The sequence below is a fragment of the Microtus ochrogaster genome, linkage group LG2 (genome assembly GCF_000317375.1).
Source record: "Microtus ochrogaster isolate Prairie Vole_2 linkage group LG2, MicOch1.0, whole genome shotgun sequence".
Lineage (NCBI taxonomy): Eukaryota > Metazoa > Chordata > Mammalia > Rodentia > Cricetidae > Microtus > Microtus ochrogaster.
In genome coordinates, this window is record NC_022028.1 from 12,152,128 (window position 1) to 12,172,930 (window position 20,803).

The window sequence follows — 20,803 nt, forward strand, 5'->3', positions numbered from 1 at the left end:
GTTTCTCTGTAGATACAGAGCCTGTCCTGGAACTAGCTCTTGTAGACCAGGCTGGCCTCGAACTCACAAAGATCAGCCTGTCTCTGCCTCCCGAGTGCTGGGATTAAAGGCGTGCGCCACCACCGCCCAGCTTGACAATTCTGTTTTTAAAATTCATGTGCATATGTGTGTCTGTGTGCATGATGTGTGCATGTGTGCGTGTGTGTGCATGCATATGTGTGTGTGCATGTGTGACGTGTGCATGCGTGTGCGCATGCGTGTGCATGTGTATGTGCACGTGTGTGTGTGGTGTGTGCATGTGTGTTGTGTGCATAGGCATGCACACCTGTGTAAACATATAGAGGTCCATCAAGCATTGTTGTTTGATCAATCTCCGCTTATTCCCTTGAGACAAAATCTCTCAGTGAACCTGGAGCCAAGCTGGCAGCCACAAGCATCAAAGACCCTCCTGTCCCTGCCCTGACCCCATAGCACTTGGGTTATAGGAACATGTGCAAGCCATAAGCAGCCTTTTCATGTAGGTTCTTTGGACGCACACTCAGGTTCTCATGACAGCACAGCAAGCAGTCTTACCCACAACACCATCTGTCCCTTTCTGATCAGCGACTCAAGTTCATCTGGAAGAATAAACATTTAGGCAAATACGAAAAAGAAGAGTATCTATAGGTAAAACATATAGAGAAATTCTTTCCTCCGTAGATGAAAACATATTAAAAATTCAGTAAGTAAAAAAGTTTTGGTAATAATGACATCACAGCAGGTCAACAGTAAAATCAGAGCTCCCCATCTCACATTTCCACACTATATAGAAAGTATTTGTTAGTCAATGCATGATACTGAAACAAGTGTCTGATCACCACAGCAGAGACATTTTTAACCAAAAATTAAATTATTAATAAATATTTTTTGCACAAAAATTGAACTATGGAATGGTTCAAAGGAAATATAAATGAATACTAATATTCTTATTGGTGAAAGTGGCCTTTCTGTTATTGGTATCATGGGCATAATCTATGAAAAAATTGATTGGATGCATTAACATTGTCCGTGTATAAATTTATGATAAGAAAAGCCAAAATGGAAATTACAACAAAGTATCTTACAGTAAAAGATTTCGTGGTGTGATTATATTTTCCTAGTAACACTTGCAACCCAAGTACCCTCTCTTCTTTCTCCCCTCCTGGCCTTCCTCCCTCTCTTTAGAAAACCTTGAAAGAACAGCTTCTAAGTGGTATCTCCCTGAATGACCCCCTGTCTGCCGATCTGTATTGCCTGAATACCATGCAATTGACACAGACTACCCATATAATTTAACAAGACACAGTAGAACCATCCAGAGGATGTCAAACACACTTCACACCCTGAGCAAGACCTGGCGTATTCATTTGCTAGTTAATATTTACTGTGATTTTTTTTCTCTGCTGCTTTTTAGGGTGAAGAAGGTGACCAGGGAGAACTGGGAGAAGTTGGAGCTCAAGGACCCCCAGTAAAGTATTTTTTAAAAGATGTTTACCTAGGATAAGCAAATCTTTGCAATGGCACGATATTATCTTCTCTTTAGCATGTGGATTAATGGTTTACAGCATAGGAACTTGCTATTCCCTGTGCTTCCAGCCGGCCAGTACCAGGCAACCACTACTTTTTCACAATAAGAAAGAGTCCACATTGTCCCTTCAAGAAATTTTTAGAAGAAAAGTTCTATGTAAAATCATTTGTAACCTCCAAGACGTCATAACCTGAAAGCAAACGTTGAGCCCAACAGGACAATATGTTTTAATTTCAGCAGAGCTCTGGCATGACAGAAGTAACGTCTTGTATGCCTTGAACACGAAGTGGGTTAAGTCCCATGGGATTACTGCAGTTCATTCCAGAAAGTAATCACACATTAGAATGCTCTTAGTGGTTCATAACCATGCCTCTTACTGCAGTCCCACACGTACTGTGACGTACAATGGCTGGACATAAACATACTTCAAGTTTAAGATGTTTTCTAGGTTGGAATTCATGTTAATTTTGTACCACGTGGAAGTGCAATTGTTGGCCTTTGTCCGAGTCGAAATTAGAGCGATAATAAGTGTTGAGGATTCCTTGAGCATTTGAAGCTTCCTAAAAATAAAGCCGATGTAAAAGGCTACCAGCAAAGAGTCGGAAAAGACAACTCGGGATCCTTCTCCTGCATTGATCTTCTCCTCAGGACTACTCTTTTGTAAAAGAGATTTTACTTCTTTATTTTATGTGTATGAGTGTTTTGCATGTATGTATTGCACCATGTGCGTACAATGCCTATAGATGTCAGAAGATGCCTTTGAACTCGAGTTATAGACAGCTGTGAGCTGCCATGTGTCAGAGCTGAGAACTCGACCTAAGACCTCTGCAAAAGGAGTGCTCTTAACTCCCGAGCCATCGTGAGAGGCCCCAGAACTGGTCTTTTAAAGGGGCGAGAAGGGCTGTAAAGATCCATGCTTTTTAGAGTTTAAGGCTAAAGGAAATGGTGATGAGCATCTAAGAAGTGGTTTCTTCTTCTGGGCCACATGAGATCTTTAAGAGACGTTTGTAGGAGAGCGAATGTTTGCTTTTTCTGAGTCTTTGCAAGGAGGCATTAAGAAGCTGAACTTTTACTTCCTGGGAGATTGTGCCAGATAGTGTTGTTTGTTTGCTTTTGCTTTTTGGATCTAATGAAAATAGGTGTGGGTTTATATATTTTCAAAAAAATCCATTCTCAAAGATTATGGAGTTATGTTGTGTAGCTCAGCGGATCGACTGGGAATTACTGTCATCATCTGCTCACCTCCTGGTGTTTGGGAAGAGGATGTTCAAATGTTTCCGGTGAATTCACAGATTTTTACCTCTTGATATAAAAGCACACTTAAAAAGCAACACATATATTTATAAAAATTTCTATGGTGTATTTTTATAAGGAATAATCATTTTAAGGGCTTATTCATGTGATTCCTGTATCACATCTACTTATCAATTTTTTATGTACAAGAATTACCCACAGCGTCAGTAAACAAGCTACATAAGTTAAAACACTGAATCTGATATGGCCACTTTTCATTGGAAAACCTAAGGTGCCAATCCAGCCTGGTTCATACTGTACTCTGGAATTTTGAACACTTTCTGACTGACGTGCAGAGAGTTTGTGACTGAGCTAGATAAATGAGGGCTTGTCCTAGAACTGTCCATCTTTGCTGAGTGTGACGATGAAGACGATAGCCACCTAAAGCACCTTTACCTTAAGCCAATGTGAGACGTTGGCAATGTCAAAAGTATCTAACTTCCTTTCTATGGAGCATGCACTCACAACTCCGCCCCGGGGAGCACCCAGGCTCACCCTTGAGCAGGTGGCACATGGAAGAGACTTTTCAGTACTGAAAGAGTGCTCAAAAGCCACTCCGCTTTGTCGTGTTTAGGCTTATTCACCTCTATGTCTGTGATTTCTTACTATGTCATGCTGGAGTTGAGAACACTCCTTATCATAGAAACAGCGTGATAAATACTGGTGACAGGTGATTGTTGGGCAGTCCAGCTCTATTTCTGATAATACACTGCCTTCCTTTGCCAGCATAGATTTGTAGATAGCTATTATTTTAAAAGTTAAAATAGTGCTACTCCTCATGGACCTCGAAAGAGGTGTCAATGAGAGTGTGGGTTCTACCCATGGGTTAAAAGATGTCAACAACACTGTCATAGTTGCTTGCATTTGCTTTTTTTAAGCCATCAATTATTGTGTTCACTCAATTTGTATAGAGTCATATAAGCCTTTAGAATTTTACCAAAGGATTTTAAGCATTAGAATTTTACTTGGACCTTTCTTTCTATATTGGAAGTGTTTGCCTGTGTATACTGTTGCCGTCTCTTAATGTCTTCTTTCATTATGGTAACATGCCTTTTCTGGATCAGCATCTGCAAAAAAGTGTGTGCTTTGACAGAAATCATTTGCCACCCCTCCCCTCTTGCTTTTCCAGGGACCTCAAGGTCTGAGAGGCATCACGGGAACAGTTGGAGACAAAGGAGAAAAAGTGAGATATCTATAATAAAGACATAATATAAGAGTGATTTTGCCTCCTGTGGCATCTCGTTTTAGTTTATCTTTTACGTGTTTATATGTTTTATAATACCTAATACAATGCATATTTTGTAAATATTTAAAATGACAAGAAAACCATGTGTAATTATTAAATATAGAGGCATTTTCCACTAAATATTTTTGGTGGGATTCATGGCACAGAACCCATGGGCTTGAGGCAGTACTGTCTTGGGTAAATTAGGGTAAGTGGGGGTGAATTATTCCAGATTTATCATTATTTGTAGCCGGTGCTCACAGTACTGACACAATGCTGGGAATGAATCTGGTCCAGCATGGCTAAGACAAGGGAAGATAGAAAGGGAGAGATAGGGTCCTGAGACCATGTTAGCTGTTTTGCCTTAAACAGGGGCCATACAGTTGTAGCCATAGACACCAGCCTGTCCTTTGCCAGTCTCAGAAGTCAGGTTTTTCTGACTCTGGCCATGCAAGGCATCTGCAAACTTCAAGGAGAGTTTGAAGATCGGGCTTGCACTAGGTGCATTACTTCTTTGGAGAGGCAGGTAAATAGATAAGCAATTACGATACAATTAGGGAAGACAGAAATCTGCAGTCGGGCAGTGTAAGGAACTTGCAGCAAAGCAGTGGCTTAATCTTGATATGACACCTGGGAGGGCGGGCCCATGACAAAGCCGACCTCAGAAGGTGATAGGAGGATGAGGTGCAGGTGATGGTGAAGGATGAAGATGTAGGATGCTCGGTGGAGTGGCCCTGTCTTTGCTCTCTTCAGAGCCTTTTCTTGCTAATTTGTATCAGTTCCACAGAACATAGTAGTTTTTAGCTAAGATTTCATTGTTGATATACAATGTATCAAAAGAAACGCTTTTCTGAAGAGCCACACACCCTGTGGTTTGCAGGCCTGACTTGTCTACCACATTTTCTTCAGTCTCTCTTCTCACACTCCATCTTTCTAGATATTTCTCTCCTGTTTTCTCCTTTCCATCTCCCCTAAGGTATTTTTTTTTTTTAAAAACACACAACACTGAAGTCCCACTTATTTTTACATCCATGCTTCTTTAAGTAACATTTGATGCACATCTCTCAGTTATTAACCAATAAATTCCATCTATTTTGATACAGTGAACACCCAGGCTATCGTTTTACCCCCATGGATTTAAATCACCCCATAAAATAGGCGACCTCTCCTTGAAGCCAATTACTGTTTTTGATATGCTCTTTATTGAGGTATTTCTCCATTTGATATGTTTGATATGTTTCAAGATTGTTCATTTCTCTTCATTTGTATTAAATTGCTTCAAAAAGACAGCTCCCCTTGTGAACACAGATGTGGAAGGGTTACTTAGTAACAGCACTTTGGGCCTGAGCTCATGCTGAACTGCAACACGGCAGAGAGCGAGTGCATCAAAGCCATTTCCGTAATGCAAAGGCTGGGGTGTGCTCTCCTAATGCAAGGTGAATGATGAATTCAAGGTCTTTTTCGGGTGTTCTTAATCCTTTCTTTTCTGGTGAATGGAGAAGGGCTCTGTTCTTTCTAGCTTTTAGTGATCAAAGAATTTCAGGGCTCTGTGCCCCCTCTGCTTCCACAGTGTTTTTTTTTTTTCCTTTGAGTCCATGTATGTCTGAACTTTCTATCAAATGTTTTCTAGTTTTTCATTCTTCCCCGGTCCACCTGGTTATGCCGGCCTGACATCTAGCCAGTGCCTTTGACCGCTTTCTGCTTGTTTCTATCGCCTCCACCCTTCAGCTACTTCGTTAGGAGACCATCCGTCTGCCCACTTGAGTTATCTTAGTGCTGTCTCATTTGCTTCGGGATGAGAGGAACATCTCAAGATGGGGCATGTGTTTTGTCAGGGAGAATATGTAGGGAGCACAAAACCCACGGTAGTTTTGTTTTCTAAAAGAAAACCACCCTTTGGTTCTAATGAAGAAAATGAAGAGATGGTATCTGCCCTGTAGCCAAGTCTGAGACCATTTCCAGAGGTCTAGACTTGGACAATGTAGACAGTTCCTATGTCATTCCACTATAGAGCGAATTACTATATAGGAAGTAATATCAATCCAGGAGTGGGTATGTCTAGATTCCTCTAGGAGTCTAACAGTTCCCTCTTCTGAATCACAGTCATGTGATTTACTTTTATTCTAACTCAGGGATGGGGTGGTGGTTTCTAGAGCCACAGAAGTCCTTCTCATACTTGTGGCATCACAGAGTCCACTGTAGCTACCCCTAAATTCACACTCACCTAGTGGCTCTAGGACCCCTAGCATTAGTGAATTCCCATAGATGTCCTGAGCCTTTTGAGGCTGCCTGCTGAATCCTGTTCAGTAGATCTGCTACGTTCGGTGAATAAGGACCAGTTTTCTGTTCATGCCAGCAGTTGAGTATAGAGCCATGGTTAACTTAGAATATACAGAGTGGTATCAAAGGTTGTCCCAAGTGCTCTTGGCATGATGAACAGGACACACTAGTGGCTTCATGTCCTACGCATCCTATGAATTATTCTTCAGTGTTCATTCACAAATACAGTACGCGATAAGAACATAAAGCTTCCTTTTCGTCTGGCTGGTATGCTTCTTTCGAAAGGTGATGATGCCCTTTAACATGCATGGCTGGTCTGAATTTTATTTCTTTGTCTCGTTTTCAGGGTGCTCGGGGATTAGATGGAGAGCCTGGGCCACAGGGGATTCCAGGTGCAGCTGTAAGTAGCCTTTTTCTCACAATCAGCGACAGATTTTTAAAACAGAGATCCCTTCCATTCACCTCTCCTCCCCTTCCCTTCTCTACCATCCTGCCCCTGTCCATTGTTCTGATATATCGTCTTGCTATGTAGCCCTGTCTGGCCTTAGACTTGCAGTGATCCTCTGGTCTCAACCTGCTAAATGCTGAGATCACAGACGAACACTATCACATTCAACCAAAACACATGTTTTGAAGGCTTTACCCCATTTACCCCAGTTTTCTTTTCTTTTTGCCTTTTCTATCCATAGGGATAAACATAAGTAACTTTTACATATAAATTATTGAAATGAAAAATAGAAGCCAGGTCTGACAGGCCAGGCCTGTAATTGCAGCTACTTAAGAGGCAGAGGTAGCAAAACCCCAAATTCAAGGCCTGGTTGGACTACAGAGTGACTTCAGGGCTAGTCTGATCAACTGAGTGAGACCCTGCCATAAAATAAACAGAGGGCTGGGGACATAGTTCAGTGACAGAGTGCTTTTCTAGCATGTGAAAGGCCCCAGGCTTGTTCCCCAGTGCCAATAAATAAATAGAAAACTGGGCAAAAGTTTTCATATTTATTTAAAAATTACAATCTTTCCCTTGAGTGCAGAGAACTATTTCCCTGGTTTTCTTAGGGGGTATGTTTTGTGGCTACCTGCTTATACGGTTGCATTTTTCTTTTGTTTAGGTTGTTAGGGTACTTTGACTGACAGCGGTGACTATGTTTCTGGGGCCTAGACTGTTCAACCTTTTCCTCTTTGCTGGTTTCTGATCTCCTTGTTTCATAGTTTGACTACTATGTACCCATGGGTCATTATTCACAGATGAAAGAAATCATTATTACTCATCTATACCACAAAAAGGTAGACATTACACACATAAAACAGAATTTCTCACTACCGAGGTACAATGGGGAAGGCAAGATAGGACTCATTGATGAGCTACAAGATCAGGTGCTTGAGTTGGGACAGAGGCAGTTTGCTAGAGGAAGATTGCTCTGGAAAGGCCTTCTGGGAAAGGACGCTAAGTGCAGGGGGTGCTGTTGGTGGTGGTGTTATTTGTGTTACCGCAGGGAAAACGTGTGTTTTGAGAAGAGGAGACAGAATGGATCAAGTAGAAATGCATTATGGGTGATGCCAATGCCAACCTGAGCAGTCTGAGCTGAGAAATGGCAACAGAGAGCCGGATTAAGCTTGGAGTAGTTTAACAATTCAAAAACCCTATATTTTAAGAAAGACATCTTCTCATCTTTTGGGGGTTGGAGAGATGGCTTAGTGGTTAAGAGCACTGGCTGCTCTTCCAAAGGTCGTGAGCTCAAGTCCCAGCAACCACATGGTGAGTCACAACCACCTGTACTGAGATCTGGTGCCCCTTTGAGAAAGTGGCCTGGTCAGTTGTCCTCATCAACTTAGACCATGAAACCCAATGTGGACAAGCTCAACAGAACCGCCATATATGGGCTTCCCATGCATGCTTCAGCATTGCCAGGGTATACTTATCACTTTTTCTTCTAATCTATTGCCATATATAACATGTATCATTAGGTGGATGCTTTTTCCAGAAACTATTATTGAAGTGGGCACCAAATAGCAAAGAGAAAATCCAGGTGTCCAATTCATCCCTCAGCCTACCATAACAGCCAATGAGATCAGCTTATACATACAAAAAGTGAACAATGTTGTTGCTTTAAAAGTGAAATTCAGTCTGTTTCACGTGCACATCCTGAGTGCAGAACCATCTTGCATCTAGAATGGAAACAAATGACACACCACTTCAGTTAACCTATGGCAATAGCAGTGATCAAGTTATTTACTTTTGCGGACAAAGAACAACATTCCTCAATAGCAGCTGGAGAGGTGGCTTAGTAGTTACAACACTGGTTCAACTCCCAGCACCCACGTGGCAGCTCGAAATCCATCTACAACTTCACCTCTAGTGGACCTAATACCAAGGCAAAACATTCATATACTTAAAAAAAAGTGCTCAGTAGTCTTCAATGTGGATGATGTTTTCCAGCCTTTGAGAACCCCCGAGTAAGCAGCTTCTGTTCACATTAGGAACTTTTGTGTTTCTGCAGGGTGACCAAGGACAGCAGGGCCCTCCAGGAGAAGCAGGTCCCAAGGGAGACAGGGTGAGAACAGAGGAGACCTCACCACGGCAAAGCAACCTGATTTTCTGAATTATCTGTCGATTTTGTGTGTTTGCATGACCTGTGCACTGTGCTCAGTGAAGATGCCTGGTTTCCTCTTTCTCTTCTGCCCTGCAGGGTGCTCAAGGTTCCCGAGGAATTCCTGGATCTCCTGGGCCGAAAGGAGACACGGTATGTCCTGAGCTGTAGGTGTCAAATATAGTTCCCAAGATGGCTGACTAGCGGTGGGATTTCAGGAAATAACGTAGAGAAGAGGAATGTGGCTGTTTCTAAGACACAGTGTGCTCTTTGTGTGTCCTTAGGGCTTGCCAGGTGTAGATGGTCGCGACGGAATACCTGGAATGCCGGGAACAAAGGTAGCTGTGTGGCCGAGTCCTGTGTGAATGCAGAGAGCTTTTTTCTGCACAGCTAAATTCAGCATTTCCATTATATCATTACCAGGAAGTTTTCTTAAACAGCACTGCCTTTTTTTTTCTTCTCTCTTTCAATTTTGAAATTGCCAACTGTAAAATTCTTATTAAGATAGCACACTTACTTGCTTGCTTTAGGAACTCAGTAAAATAGACTCATTGACGAAAGTCGTCTGAAAGAAACTCTGTTTGAATATGTGCCCCTTGTCCTACCCACCACCTAACCCGACCTAAGTAATTTCAAAGTACACCTAAGGTTAGCTGCTGGAAAAATATTTTCACCTGAAATGTCTGCAGTCTTCTTTCATCGAAGAACACATTCGTTCATAATGGCACAATTGTGTGACTAAGAACTTTGCTTTCAGGGTGAAGCAGGAAAGCCTGGACCTCCGGGTGATGTGGGCTTGCAGGGGTTGCCGGTACGTGCTCCTCTTGGATTGCTTACATGTTCATGTTTTATGGATGGGGTAAAAAAAGATGAATTCGGAAGGCTGACTATGTTATGAAATTTAAGTTTTGATGGAAAAAATGATGCTCTATATTTTTTGTTTTCTTATTTTAATGTTTACATTTTTGATGTTTTCCCCCCCTGTGATTAGCTGGTCATTTGCCCAAGAAGCATAAAGAGAGTAGTACATTACGTGTACACACCATTTAGCTTTATGGTTTGGGTCTGCCTTCTCTATTACCTTCCTTGAATAGTCCAGGGCAGTGGGCACTGCTGTCTCTTGTCTTACTTTTAGCCAGTCTTGCAGTTCTTGGTAGCAGGGCTGAAACACGAGGAGATTATAAAAATTCTCAGGGACAGTCCAAGAAAAGTTACCAGTCTTGGGTTAGGTGATATTTTGAAACACGGCAATTGGTATTTCCCTTTATTACTATGGCTGAAAATTCATATGAAATACATTGTTTGTATTTTTTGAGTCTCTGAAGGCAAATCTTTTGAGTTAACAAAGGATATTTGGTAGTATCAAGAACTGGTTCCCAATCTGTTATGGCATCTGGCACTCTGTAAGCTGCCAGGGGATATGAGGACTCCCAATACTGAAATGAGGGCTTTATTATTCTGTACAAGAAGTAATGTCACGTCCCTGTAGCATCTGTCCTGCCTGGAAGGTTGTCTGTTGATGTGAAGACAGGGTTGAGTTCTAGCTTGAAAAGTCATTTCGAAAAATAGCTTTAGCTTGGAGATTTTCCTTACTGTTCAGCCTTAGCAAGCCGGGGACAGCGAGGCAGAGCTGGCTGCACACCCTATGTAGGTCTCGCACTGACCCATTAGGGAGATGGCAGCCTCTCCCACACTGCTCTTGAGGTTGCCATGATCCCTTCCACCTCTTCTCTGACAGCTTTGGTGTTTGACGGATTGTCAGATGAGATGAGTAAACCCAGAATCTGTGTGTATTCTTTTAGGGTGTACCCGGGATTCCTGGTGCGAAAGGCGTGGCCGGTGAAAAGGTAAACAAACAAACAAACAACAACAACAAAACAAAAAATCCTGTCAGTTAGCATTCGCTTTATCCCTTTAGAAGTTTATTTTGTTATAATTTTTAAACATTCCGTCTGGATTTGGTTTTATATTTAACTCCAGGGAGAAATCAGAAAGCAAAAAGCTTTAACGGGTCACGTGCTCAATCTCTTTCCCAGCTGCAGAAATCTGCTGACCAGACTTCATGAGAACGTCAGCCTTTCGCTAGTATAAAAGACAGAGGCAGCTTCGTGGTTTCTGGCTATTTAAAATAGCGACTATATTATTAATCCATAGAATGCATGTCAGACTATATTCTACAGAGAATTAAAGAACAAGTTATTAAAAGCAATAGGAGAAAAACAGAAAACAAAGTGATAACATAGCTTTTCTTACATTTCTTTAGAGTAAAGTAGGTGAAACATGACCTGGTAGAACTTGCGGCTGGTGAGGCGGTGCAGTTTGTGAAGAGCTTGCCCGAGTTTGCTCCCCAGAGTCCCTGTAAATAGCCAGACACGTGCTCACAGTCCTCGAAGGACGCCTTCAGATTGGTGAACAGCCAGCTTAGCCTACATGATGAGTTCCAGGCCAGTGCAAGACTGTCTCCCTAAACACAGGAGGGCCAATGACACACAAAGATGTATTCTGGCCTTCACATACACACAGGCGCAATCCATCCACAAACATACATCCACACGTGCACATGTGTGAACATGCATTCATATGGACATACAAACACACACCTAAGAAAGAGATTATGTATCCTCCCAGAGCCCCAGTGTGAAACCAGGAGATCAGTGCTATTAAATGCATGGTGTGGGTAAGGCAGGTTGATGGCTGCATCTGCAGTCTGAATTACTCTAAATGTTGCATTTTTTTGTCCTCAGGGTAACACAGGTGCTCCGGGGAAGCCTGGCCAGTTGGGAAGTTCAGGAAAACCAGTAAGACTGCACTTCAGTTTTCAGTCAATTACAATCCGTCGTGGCCAGGAGGTGATCACTAACTGTTTCTCTACCTGCTTTGCTTTTCACAGGGCCAGCAAGGGCCTCCAGGAGAGGTGGGACCTCGAGGACCCAGGGGTCTCCCTGTGAGTACTTCTCTCTACTCTCCCCTCTGACCAATTCGCTTTGTGTCCCTTACTTATGACTGCATGAATGTTTGAGCATGGACATGTCTGTCTGTCCAGACAGACGACAGCATGGGAATGCTAATCTATATATACAGTAGATCTTCTTCTCAAAAAATGGTACCAAAATGGTGCTTAAAAGAAGCATAAAGTGTCCCCCCCCCACTCCCGAGACAGTGTTTCTCTGAGTTACAGTACTGGCTGTGGTAGAACTCACTTTCTAGATCAGGCTGGCCTGGAACTTACAGAGATCTGCCTGCCTTTGCCACCTTCGTGCTGGGATTAAAGGCACATCCTACCCCTGGCTAGGGCTTTTTGTTTTCATCTCATGGTGGAAGTATTTTAGTGTGGTTCAAAACCTTTCTAAAGATGTTTAATTCACACGCTATATAAATTACCCAGTAAAAATAGACGAGACACTTATTTTTAGTATAGTCACGAAATTATGTAGCCACCGTCACAATCAATTTCAGAATATTTTCATCGCCCATTGAAGAAACCCTGTCCTCACTTTCAGGGACTCAGTTCCACTTTCTTCAGCTCTGTGCCTCCCAGCTCCCCTTCTGTCCCTGTGGCACTGCTGATTCTGAAAGTGTGTAGGAAGGGATCCATCCAGTATGTCTTCTGTCCCTTGGTACAGTGGCTCAGCATTCTTGTTCTCTGTAGCATGTTCCAGCACTTCTTTCCTATTTACATATTTACATATATTTACATATTTACATATATTTACATATTTACATATATTTACATAGCAGTTAATTGTGTGGATTAATCACACAGATAGATCCCATCTCTTCCACCCATTCATCCAGAGTAGGTATTTGGCCCTCCACTTTTGGCTGTTATAAGTATGCCACTCTGAGCATATGTGTCCACACTTTTCTGTTGATGCCTTTAGCTTCTCTTGAGATTATATTTATGAGTGACTCTCCATTTAAACTTCGAGAAGCCTCCCTATTTCTTAAGTGCAAATATGTGAACTTGTGTATAAGGATGAACTTAACTACTTGTTTTATAGACAACGCAATGATGTGCATTCTCCTACTAGAGGATACATTTTAATCCTTAGAGAGAAACTGCTCAAGATTTTCATGCTGGGGCCAAAGAGATGGTGCTTCAGTTAAGAACACTGGTTGTTCAAGTCCTAGCAGCCAGGCAAAAGCTCACAACTGTCTATAACTTCTATCTAACAGGATCTGTCGCCCTCATATGGTCTCCTTGGGTGCTGCATAATGTAGTCAAACAGTCACACCTGCAAAATAAAAAGAAGTCAAAAAATTCACATTATGTGCTTAACTCTGACTTCCTGAATCTCTCTGGCCTTCATTTTCAGTTCTTAGCTGCAGTCTTCTCGGTAATAAAAACAAGGAAGCAAGCAAACACTCCAAGAGAGAAGATATAAACAGATCTAAACATCCTTCCCTTGAAGCCTTTCTTGAGTGTGTGGAAAGGTTTCCACGCTTGAGAAAGTGAACGTTGCCGGCTGTCATGCGGCAGGAGAATGGCATTCTCTGCTTCTAACAGGTGTCTATAACTGACCTGTATCAGGCGGTTTCTCAGGGTTTCTCAGCAGCCGAAGAAACCAGCGCCTGTTTCTAGCCTTGCTCTTTGCTCGCTCATGATTTTCTTTCCCTGGGTTTGAAGCCTGTGAATTTCTAACTAAAATGCTTGTCGTGGCTGACTTCCCAGGCACATTTCTCAGGCAGTGAAAACGCTACGTGACTGACTCAGGGAGCAGCGGAAGAGTCCGGGAATTAGTATTTTTGAGATGGTTTCCTGTCAAATCAGTTTATTTTTAGCAGAAACCTGTGCATGGGTGAACTGAACATTGATTGTGGTCCCATTACATACTAGGAAAATGCACTGAATACACACACACATACACATACACACATGCACACACACACACACACGCACACACACACGCACGCACATACATGCATACACCACACAGGGAATGCTTGCTGTTACCAGGTAAGTGAAAAGAACACAAGCTAATCTCTCTCCAGAGACAGAACTTGAAAAGGACAGAGGACCAGTTCTTCCCTCAGGTGTGGTGAGCTGGTTTAGAGAGGTTAGCAGGTGGAAGCTTTGGGATTTGAACTTCAGGTTTTTCACATTTCTGTGGGTCTGTATTCTTTCTTTTGTTCCTGTCTTGCAGGCTCAAAGCATGACCCTTCTGCTGTCCTAATTCCTGTCTATAACAGGGCACTTCGATCTGTCTTCTTCCAGCCCCTTTTTATTGACCTTTTCGGCTCTGTTTCCTTCACCCTGGCTGACTCAGCACCTCTGGGTTACTGCAGTAACTCCTGATTTGCTTCTTCAGCTCTAGTCTGTACTCCCTCCACCAGTTTGTCTCCACAGGACACCACTGATATCCAGTGCTTTCTAGTCCTCTTGCCTGTTATGTGATGTGTCATATCCATGGCTGCCACCCTAGGATACTGTGCGAGAATCCATAATCACTGGGATGAATGAAACTGTCAAACACAATCCCCAAAGCCCCAAGAAATGGTAGTACCTCCTGCCTGCACACTCCAGAGTACTGGTCTTTTTAAAGTACAGTTTTCATATTATTTTTCCCTCCCTATTTTAAAATCTTTCATGGCTGAGCATGGTGGCTTTTAATCCTAGAATTCAGAGTCGAGTGACTGACTCTCTGTGAGTTCAGCCCTGTCCGCTCTATACAGCAAGTTCCAGGCATAACAAGGCTACAGAGTGAGACCTTATCTTAAACAACAGAAAAAACAATAAAAATCAGAACAAAAAATATGGATTTACACTGAGCAAACTCTGAAACTATTTGATGACTTCCTAGTTATACATCGCCTCCTTCCCTCCATTCCTTTGTCCCTCCCTCCCTCCTTCCCTCCCTCCCTCTCTCCCTCCCTCCCTCCCTCTCTCCCTCTCTCTCTTTCTTCTTTCTTCCTTTCTATCATGCGCATGTGTGTGGAAACCCAAAGTGGATGAGAAAAATCCTTCCCTGCTTTGCTTCACCTTATGCATGGAGTAGGAGTCCCTCTCCTAAATCCAGAGCTCACTGATGGGTTGTTCTGGTTAGCTGGCTCATTCCAGGGATCCTCTGTCTTCATCTTTCTTGTGTTGGAATTCCAGGCTGCCGTTTATATGGGTTCGGAAGATCCCAGCAAACTCTTCATGCCTGTGACAAGTGCTTTAGCCACTGAACCATCACCCCAGTTCTTTACTTCCCACTTTTGACATCCGCGCTGAGGTCACACTTACTTTGTGAAGTTCACGATTAACTGCTCTGATACTTCTTGGTGCACTGTTTCCCTGTGTCAGCTTTTGCGTTTATCTAGTTGGAGCTCATCCCCACATCTATGAGTCATCATTTTCTGCTGAGTTGTTCTGAAGTTCATAACCCTTGACCCCTCTGTGTTCCCGCTGTGACTTTCAGGGAGGCTGGAGGGTATATTTGCTCTCCCATTTACATCATTTTGTAGACAGATTCACACATTTCTATTTACGGTTGGTGAATTTGATCAGATTTTCCTGTAAATCTCAAATCAAACTGAGTAGAAGGGCTTTGAACATATGTCTAATGTAACCCCGAAGCAAACTGATTTTTGTTGATTTGATTGCAAGAAGATTAGGGTTTTTTTTTCTTACATTTTGACCTTCTCAACTTTCTTAATTCTGTGATCCTTTAACCATACAATTATTTTCATTGCTACCTTATAACTATAATTTTGCTACTGTGATGAACATGATGTAAATGTGTGTGTTTTCTGGTGGTCTTATGCTACCCATGAGAAAGAGTCATTCAACCCCTGGAGGGGTTGTGACCCTCAGGTTGAGAACCACTGCTTCAGTCATTTCATGGGAACCTCTACCACACACAGTAGGCATTCTCTGCTTGGTTTATAATTGGTGTGAGTGGCTCTTGATTCAGAGCAGGCAAACAGCCTGGCCTCTGAGGTGGCATTGCATTTTAGTGGCTCCTAGCCACTTTGAAGAGGCCTCTTTGAACTTGCCAGGCTTTCGGATGAGTGGATTATGTTTGCTCTGCTCTCTTGGTTCTAGTGGGGATAGCAGTCTGCTGACTTACCTCCTTCTGAACACCCTGTGTCCCTGTTGTACTTTTCCTGGAAACCTCCACCCCATCCTAACACAACAGTCTCAAGCAGAGAGGTCTCCATATGAGGACCAGATGGTGTGTTGTTGAACAGTCTAAGCTGCACCCCATTCTGCCCAACCCTCGGCAATGGTGTGAGAAGCTGATACGTGTGATGGTAAACTTTCAGACAGGTTTCTCTCTGCCTATGTGTCGGCGAATATTTAAAGCCATGCAAGATAAATACAACTGTATCATATCGTAAAATTGAATCCTTTAGAACATCCTTGCAACAAATGGAAAGTTATTCCCTGAGGTAGAGCTTAGGTGATTTTCCAATTTAATAGGAAAACGAATTGATAAAAAGAAACAGTCTAGAGAAATCAAGATTGATCTTTTGGGTTAAATCGGCATCTTTTTGTTGTTGCCAGAAAGAGGCACTCAGTACACAGAGCAGACTGAATATAATGATGTATAATTTCTCACTTCTAAAATTTAGCCAGCATGCACCATGCTATTTATTCTTCAGCTCGTTAGCATTTGGGGTAACTTTGGAAACATGGGGAGTATGAGATTCATGACAAGCTGAAGAGATGGAATAGAGTCAATCCTTTTGGGAACCAATCCTGGTAACATTACGTCACACTAAATTTTCAGATTTTTTGTGATCTTTTATAAATGTCTATTAGTTCCTTTATAAGGGAAGGGGCATCAAATTGAAAAATCTGGTATCCATTGTGATACATATCCCCAAAGTCATTGGTCTAACATGACATTAATTTTAAAAACAAATAACCTAAGGAAGGGTGGGTCCATGAGCCCTTCTTGTGGTAGGTGTCTGGAAGGAGGACAGAAGATAACTTTATAGATGGATAGAAAAAAATTGTTACAGTGACCACTTTTCATCTAGATTTACATCCTTACAGCTGCTTCTATCCTCGTGGCCCTGCCTCTGGTTTCCAAGATGCTCATGGGATTAAGGACCAATGTATTATTCCAAATATTTACACCTGACAGGTTAATATAAATTTTATTGAAAAGTACTTGAGAGCATTGAGTTTCAATCATTTACAAATCATCCGAAATGACGACAATGAAATTATATTCCACAGCCAGAGACTGTTGTAAGGTGTTAACCTTTAGGGAGATCAAAAATTCAGAAGGTTTATGGATCTTGACACCTTGTTCAACCTAAAGATGAATGAATAACATATAGTCCAGAATAGGCCAGGAACATTTAGAAGTATCAATTATTAAAATGGAGCTCTTATATCATTTTAAAGGAAAACAAACTCAAATTTTTCCTCCTAGTTTTATGATAGATTGCGAAGGGAATGTGGTTAATTGTGTACTAGTGTTCCACTCAGCTGAACACAGCATGAGGTATACAGCAGGCTTTAGTCAGATCACATGAAATTGTGGTGAGTTCTTAAGAATACAAGTAAAAGACACTCATCACCTTCTCTCAAAAGTTCCTTTTCTTTAAAGGTTAGGGTTTCAAGTAGAATAGAAGTTTGAAGACTTAAATTTCAAATTAAAAAAAAAAAACAACAACTTGAAATTGGCCCAAAAAAATAAAATTGGCATTGCCGTTAGCAAATCTTCATAGTGAGTCACTTTTCAAAGTCTGTAATCCTTGAAGACATATTTAGATCTAGAATGAGGGAAACAAGACATTTTATCTCAGAAAGTTTATAAATGTCTTCCATCTGTGCCTTCTTGAGGTGCAGTGATGATTCACAGACGAGCATCTCTGTCTCGTGTTTTCCTTTTCATGCCTCTCTTGAGATAAGCAGTCATTTCCAGTTGCTCTTTTGAGGTCTCTGTAGACACAAGAGCTTGCTCAGCATCACAGACATGGCACCATGCTGAATGGATAGGTATGGAATACCCCAAGAACATGTCCAAAGTGCGGACCTAAAATGTGTATCTATAAGAATATCCATAACATAAAATAGAATGCGACTTACATGCCGAACCTTGCTAATTGTCATTGCATGTACAGACTGTGGATATTTCCGATGTCCTGCATCCTTGGAAGAGCACGAGCAGGTCCCATGAAGAGTGTGCACAGAGAATAATTAGATCTTGATAGAGTGGCTTGCCCCTTCAACCGCAGTGAAGGGAGAGGATCTTGGCAACTCCTAAATTTTAACAAAAACCTATATGGAATGTTATTTCTTTTTTCATATAACAATTAAGCATTTGACTCTGGCCTAAACATACAGCTGATGACAACATGTATGTTTTCACAGGGAAGTAGAGGAGAAGTGGGGCCAGAAGGGTCCCCAGGCATGACAGGCAAACTGGTAAGTGATGTTTCCAATCTCTACGTGTTTGCTTCCTACAAAGCAGATAATGGTTTTCGAAACAGGAAAGGGAAGAAAAACCAATTTACAACAGGTTGTCTGATCAGCTATACATTTTTTGTTGTATATGAAATGTGAAACTGGAAATACGGAATTTCAAATTCTATCTATCATATCCTCCGCGAGTATTTATTTTAATCAGTGTGGTTTGAATGCGTTTGAAAATCTAGAGAGGCTTGGAGTGCTGCATTTGGCATCTGCCTCTTCTTGGAATGGAAGAGGACTGTGGACGAATGCCGGCTTTTGCTTCTTGTGTAGCTCCTGTTTACATAGTAGAGGCGACAGTGTCCCATGGGACTTTGACTGAAAGAGTCTACTGTTGCTGAGCTGTGCGGTGGGAACTCGGAGGTGGGGTGGAAGGTGGGAGGCCGCTGGCCCCTCTTCTGGGTTACAAGACGGAGCCAAACTGAAGGGGCAGCTCTAAACCAACCACACATTAAATTTAGACATGTGTTGATACCCCAGCGCCCTGTCTGGCTTGTCAACATTGAGTATTGTGGGTACCGCGACTTTGGAGAGTTCTCTGTTTGTTTTCCAGGGACCTCGTGGGAGCCCTGGCCTTCCTGGCTTGCCTGGGCCCCCCGGACTTCCAGGAATGAAAGGCGACAGGGTAAGTAAGAGATCCAGCGTTCTACATGCCTTTTCATCTGGAATAATGAATCCTTCTTTGTTGAGAAATCAAGCTTGCTTTGCCCGGTGATGACTGTCTCTAACGATTATCACAAAGAAACACGTGAAAGGCAAAGGAAGTTAGCGAGAGATGACACTGAAAAGAAAGAAACAAAACAAAAAAGTAAATTCCTGGAAGAAAGAGAAATAAAGGCTGAAGTACCAGTTGTAGTTTTAGTTTTTATTTAGTTCTAAGTTTATATTCCTATCAGTGAATGTTCATTAACATGGATATCGTCAAAGAATGTTCCCCTGTTGCCAGCGATTTTCAAAACAAGTATCAATAACCACAGGTCTCGTCTGGTCCTCATTTAGCAGCGAGAAATGGGGAGCTCTCAGTCAACACACCATCCATCATTCCGTTCAGGGATGTTGGCTCATCTGAAATTGCACACACCACTCAAAGTGTTAAATCTTACTCATTTCAGGGTGTATTTGGCGAACCAGGTCCCAAGGGTGAGCAGGTAAGCTGTGTGGGCTGGTTGGTGGTATTGGATATATGCCACTTCTCAAGGGCACGGCTGGCTGGTTTGCGGGCGTGGTGAACGATGGTGACTCAGAGCTTTTCTCCGTGTACTGTAGAGCGAGGGAACGCTATAGTGAGGTTTGCTGTGCAGCCAGGCTGTGTTCATATGCTGGAGCTAGCGGCTGTTTCCTGTGCTGTGCTGTGCTCTTCATTTGAATAGTGTGGCCCCGACTCTCTGGCTTGCAGGGTTTTAGTCCGATGACACGGACTTTCAAAGCCACAAAATAGCATTTTAAGTAATGTATAATTAAGACCTCAGCAAATTAAATGTGTAAATAGAGTCAGCCCTGTGTCTGGATTCCTATTTCTAGGTGCCACTTTCAAGGGTTATTGAACTTTAAAATTTCTAGATATCATGGTTGGCTTAATGAAATAAATTAAACTCAGTCAGTAGCTGATACCAGGTCTCACCTCTGTCCTCAACTCATCTACTGTTTTTTTGGTTAGGGTTAGCTTGCTGGTATGGAATCGAGAGCTCCTACATGATCCGTGGGGGCATTTGCGCACTTAGAAATGCTCATCGGTGTTGATTGGTTAATGCTGACTCATGAATAGAGGATTGAAAAACATCTGACATTTTATCTTAATTTTTTTTAGGGTGCCTCTGGTGAAGAAGGTGAAGCTGGGGAAAGGGGCGACCTTGTAAGATTTTTTTCTTTTAATTGGGGATATAAGACTTTGAAATTTTTGAAAAAATACGATTTCTCTTTCTGACCCTCTTTCCATTATCTCAAAGGCTAAGTGGGTTTTCCCTCTACCTTGACTGATGGTTCCCGATCCTGAAGGAAGGAAAAGTAGTTGTAGATGTAGTTTTAAACTTCTGCAGAATTCCCTTAGAGATGGTGAATACTTCCATGGTCTCACACAGAGACATTCAAATTGCTCATATAGTACTACAGAATGTGTAGGAATACCGTCTAGCAGAAAAACCGTGTCTCTTTATGGTCAGGGAACTGTGGCCTGCAAATATGGCTGAGAGCTTCCTATCTTCCCCTATAAGCTCTGGAGGAATGACGCCCATCTCCAGAGGGTGAGACCACCGGGTCTCCAGGACAAGGACAGGGTACACTATCTGTGTGCAGAGCTTCAGGCTCGCTGCCTCATTACCATGATGGTTTGGGCAGGAATGATCAAACCTGACGTGGAAATGTACGCCTGAGTCCTTCTGCGGTCAGCAAGGTCTTTCCTGTGAAGTAGCCTTACAGCTTCTCAAGAGCAGAGAAACTGTCTGCTAATATTTATTCAGACT

The 20,803-nt window shown here is 42.3% G+C and overlaps 1 protein-coding gene across 1 annotated transcript in view; it reads left to right on the top strand.

Annotated features, from left to right (window-relative positions):
• Col9a1 (collagen type IX alpha 1 chain) overlaps positions 1-20,803 on the top strand; it is an 82,102-nt gene that overhangs the window by 39,154 nt on the left and 22,145 nt on the right. The window contains exons 16-29 of the mRNA XM_013351004.2: positions 1,433-1,486; positions 3,969-4,022; positions 6,691-6,744; positions 8,843-8,896; positions 9,032-9,085; positions 9,217-9,270; positions 9,690-9,743; positions 10,735-10,779; positions 11,677-11,730; positions 11,823-11,876; positions 18,246-18,299; positions 18,898-18,969; positions 19,457-19,492; positions 20,152-20,196. Of these exons, the coding sequence (XP_013206458.1) occupies positions 1,433-1,486; positions 3,969-4,022; positions 6,691-6,744; positions 8,843-8,896; positions 9,032-9,085; positions 9,217-9,270; positions 9,690-9,743; positions 10,735-10,779; positions 11,677-11,730; positions 11,823-11,876; positions 18,246-18,299; positions 18,898-18,969; positions 19,457-19,492; positions 20,152-20,196 (738 nt within the window). The remainder of the gene's footprint in view (positions 1-1,432; positions 1,487-3,968; positions 4,023-6,690; positions 6,745-8,842; positions 8,897-9,031; positions 9,086-9,216; positions 9,271-9,689; positions 9,744-10,734; positions 10,780-11,676; positions 11,731-11,822; positions 11,877-18,245; positions 18,300-18,897; positions 18,970-19,456; positions 19,493-20,151; positions 20,197-20,803) is intronic.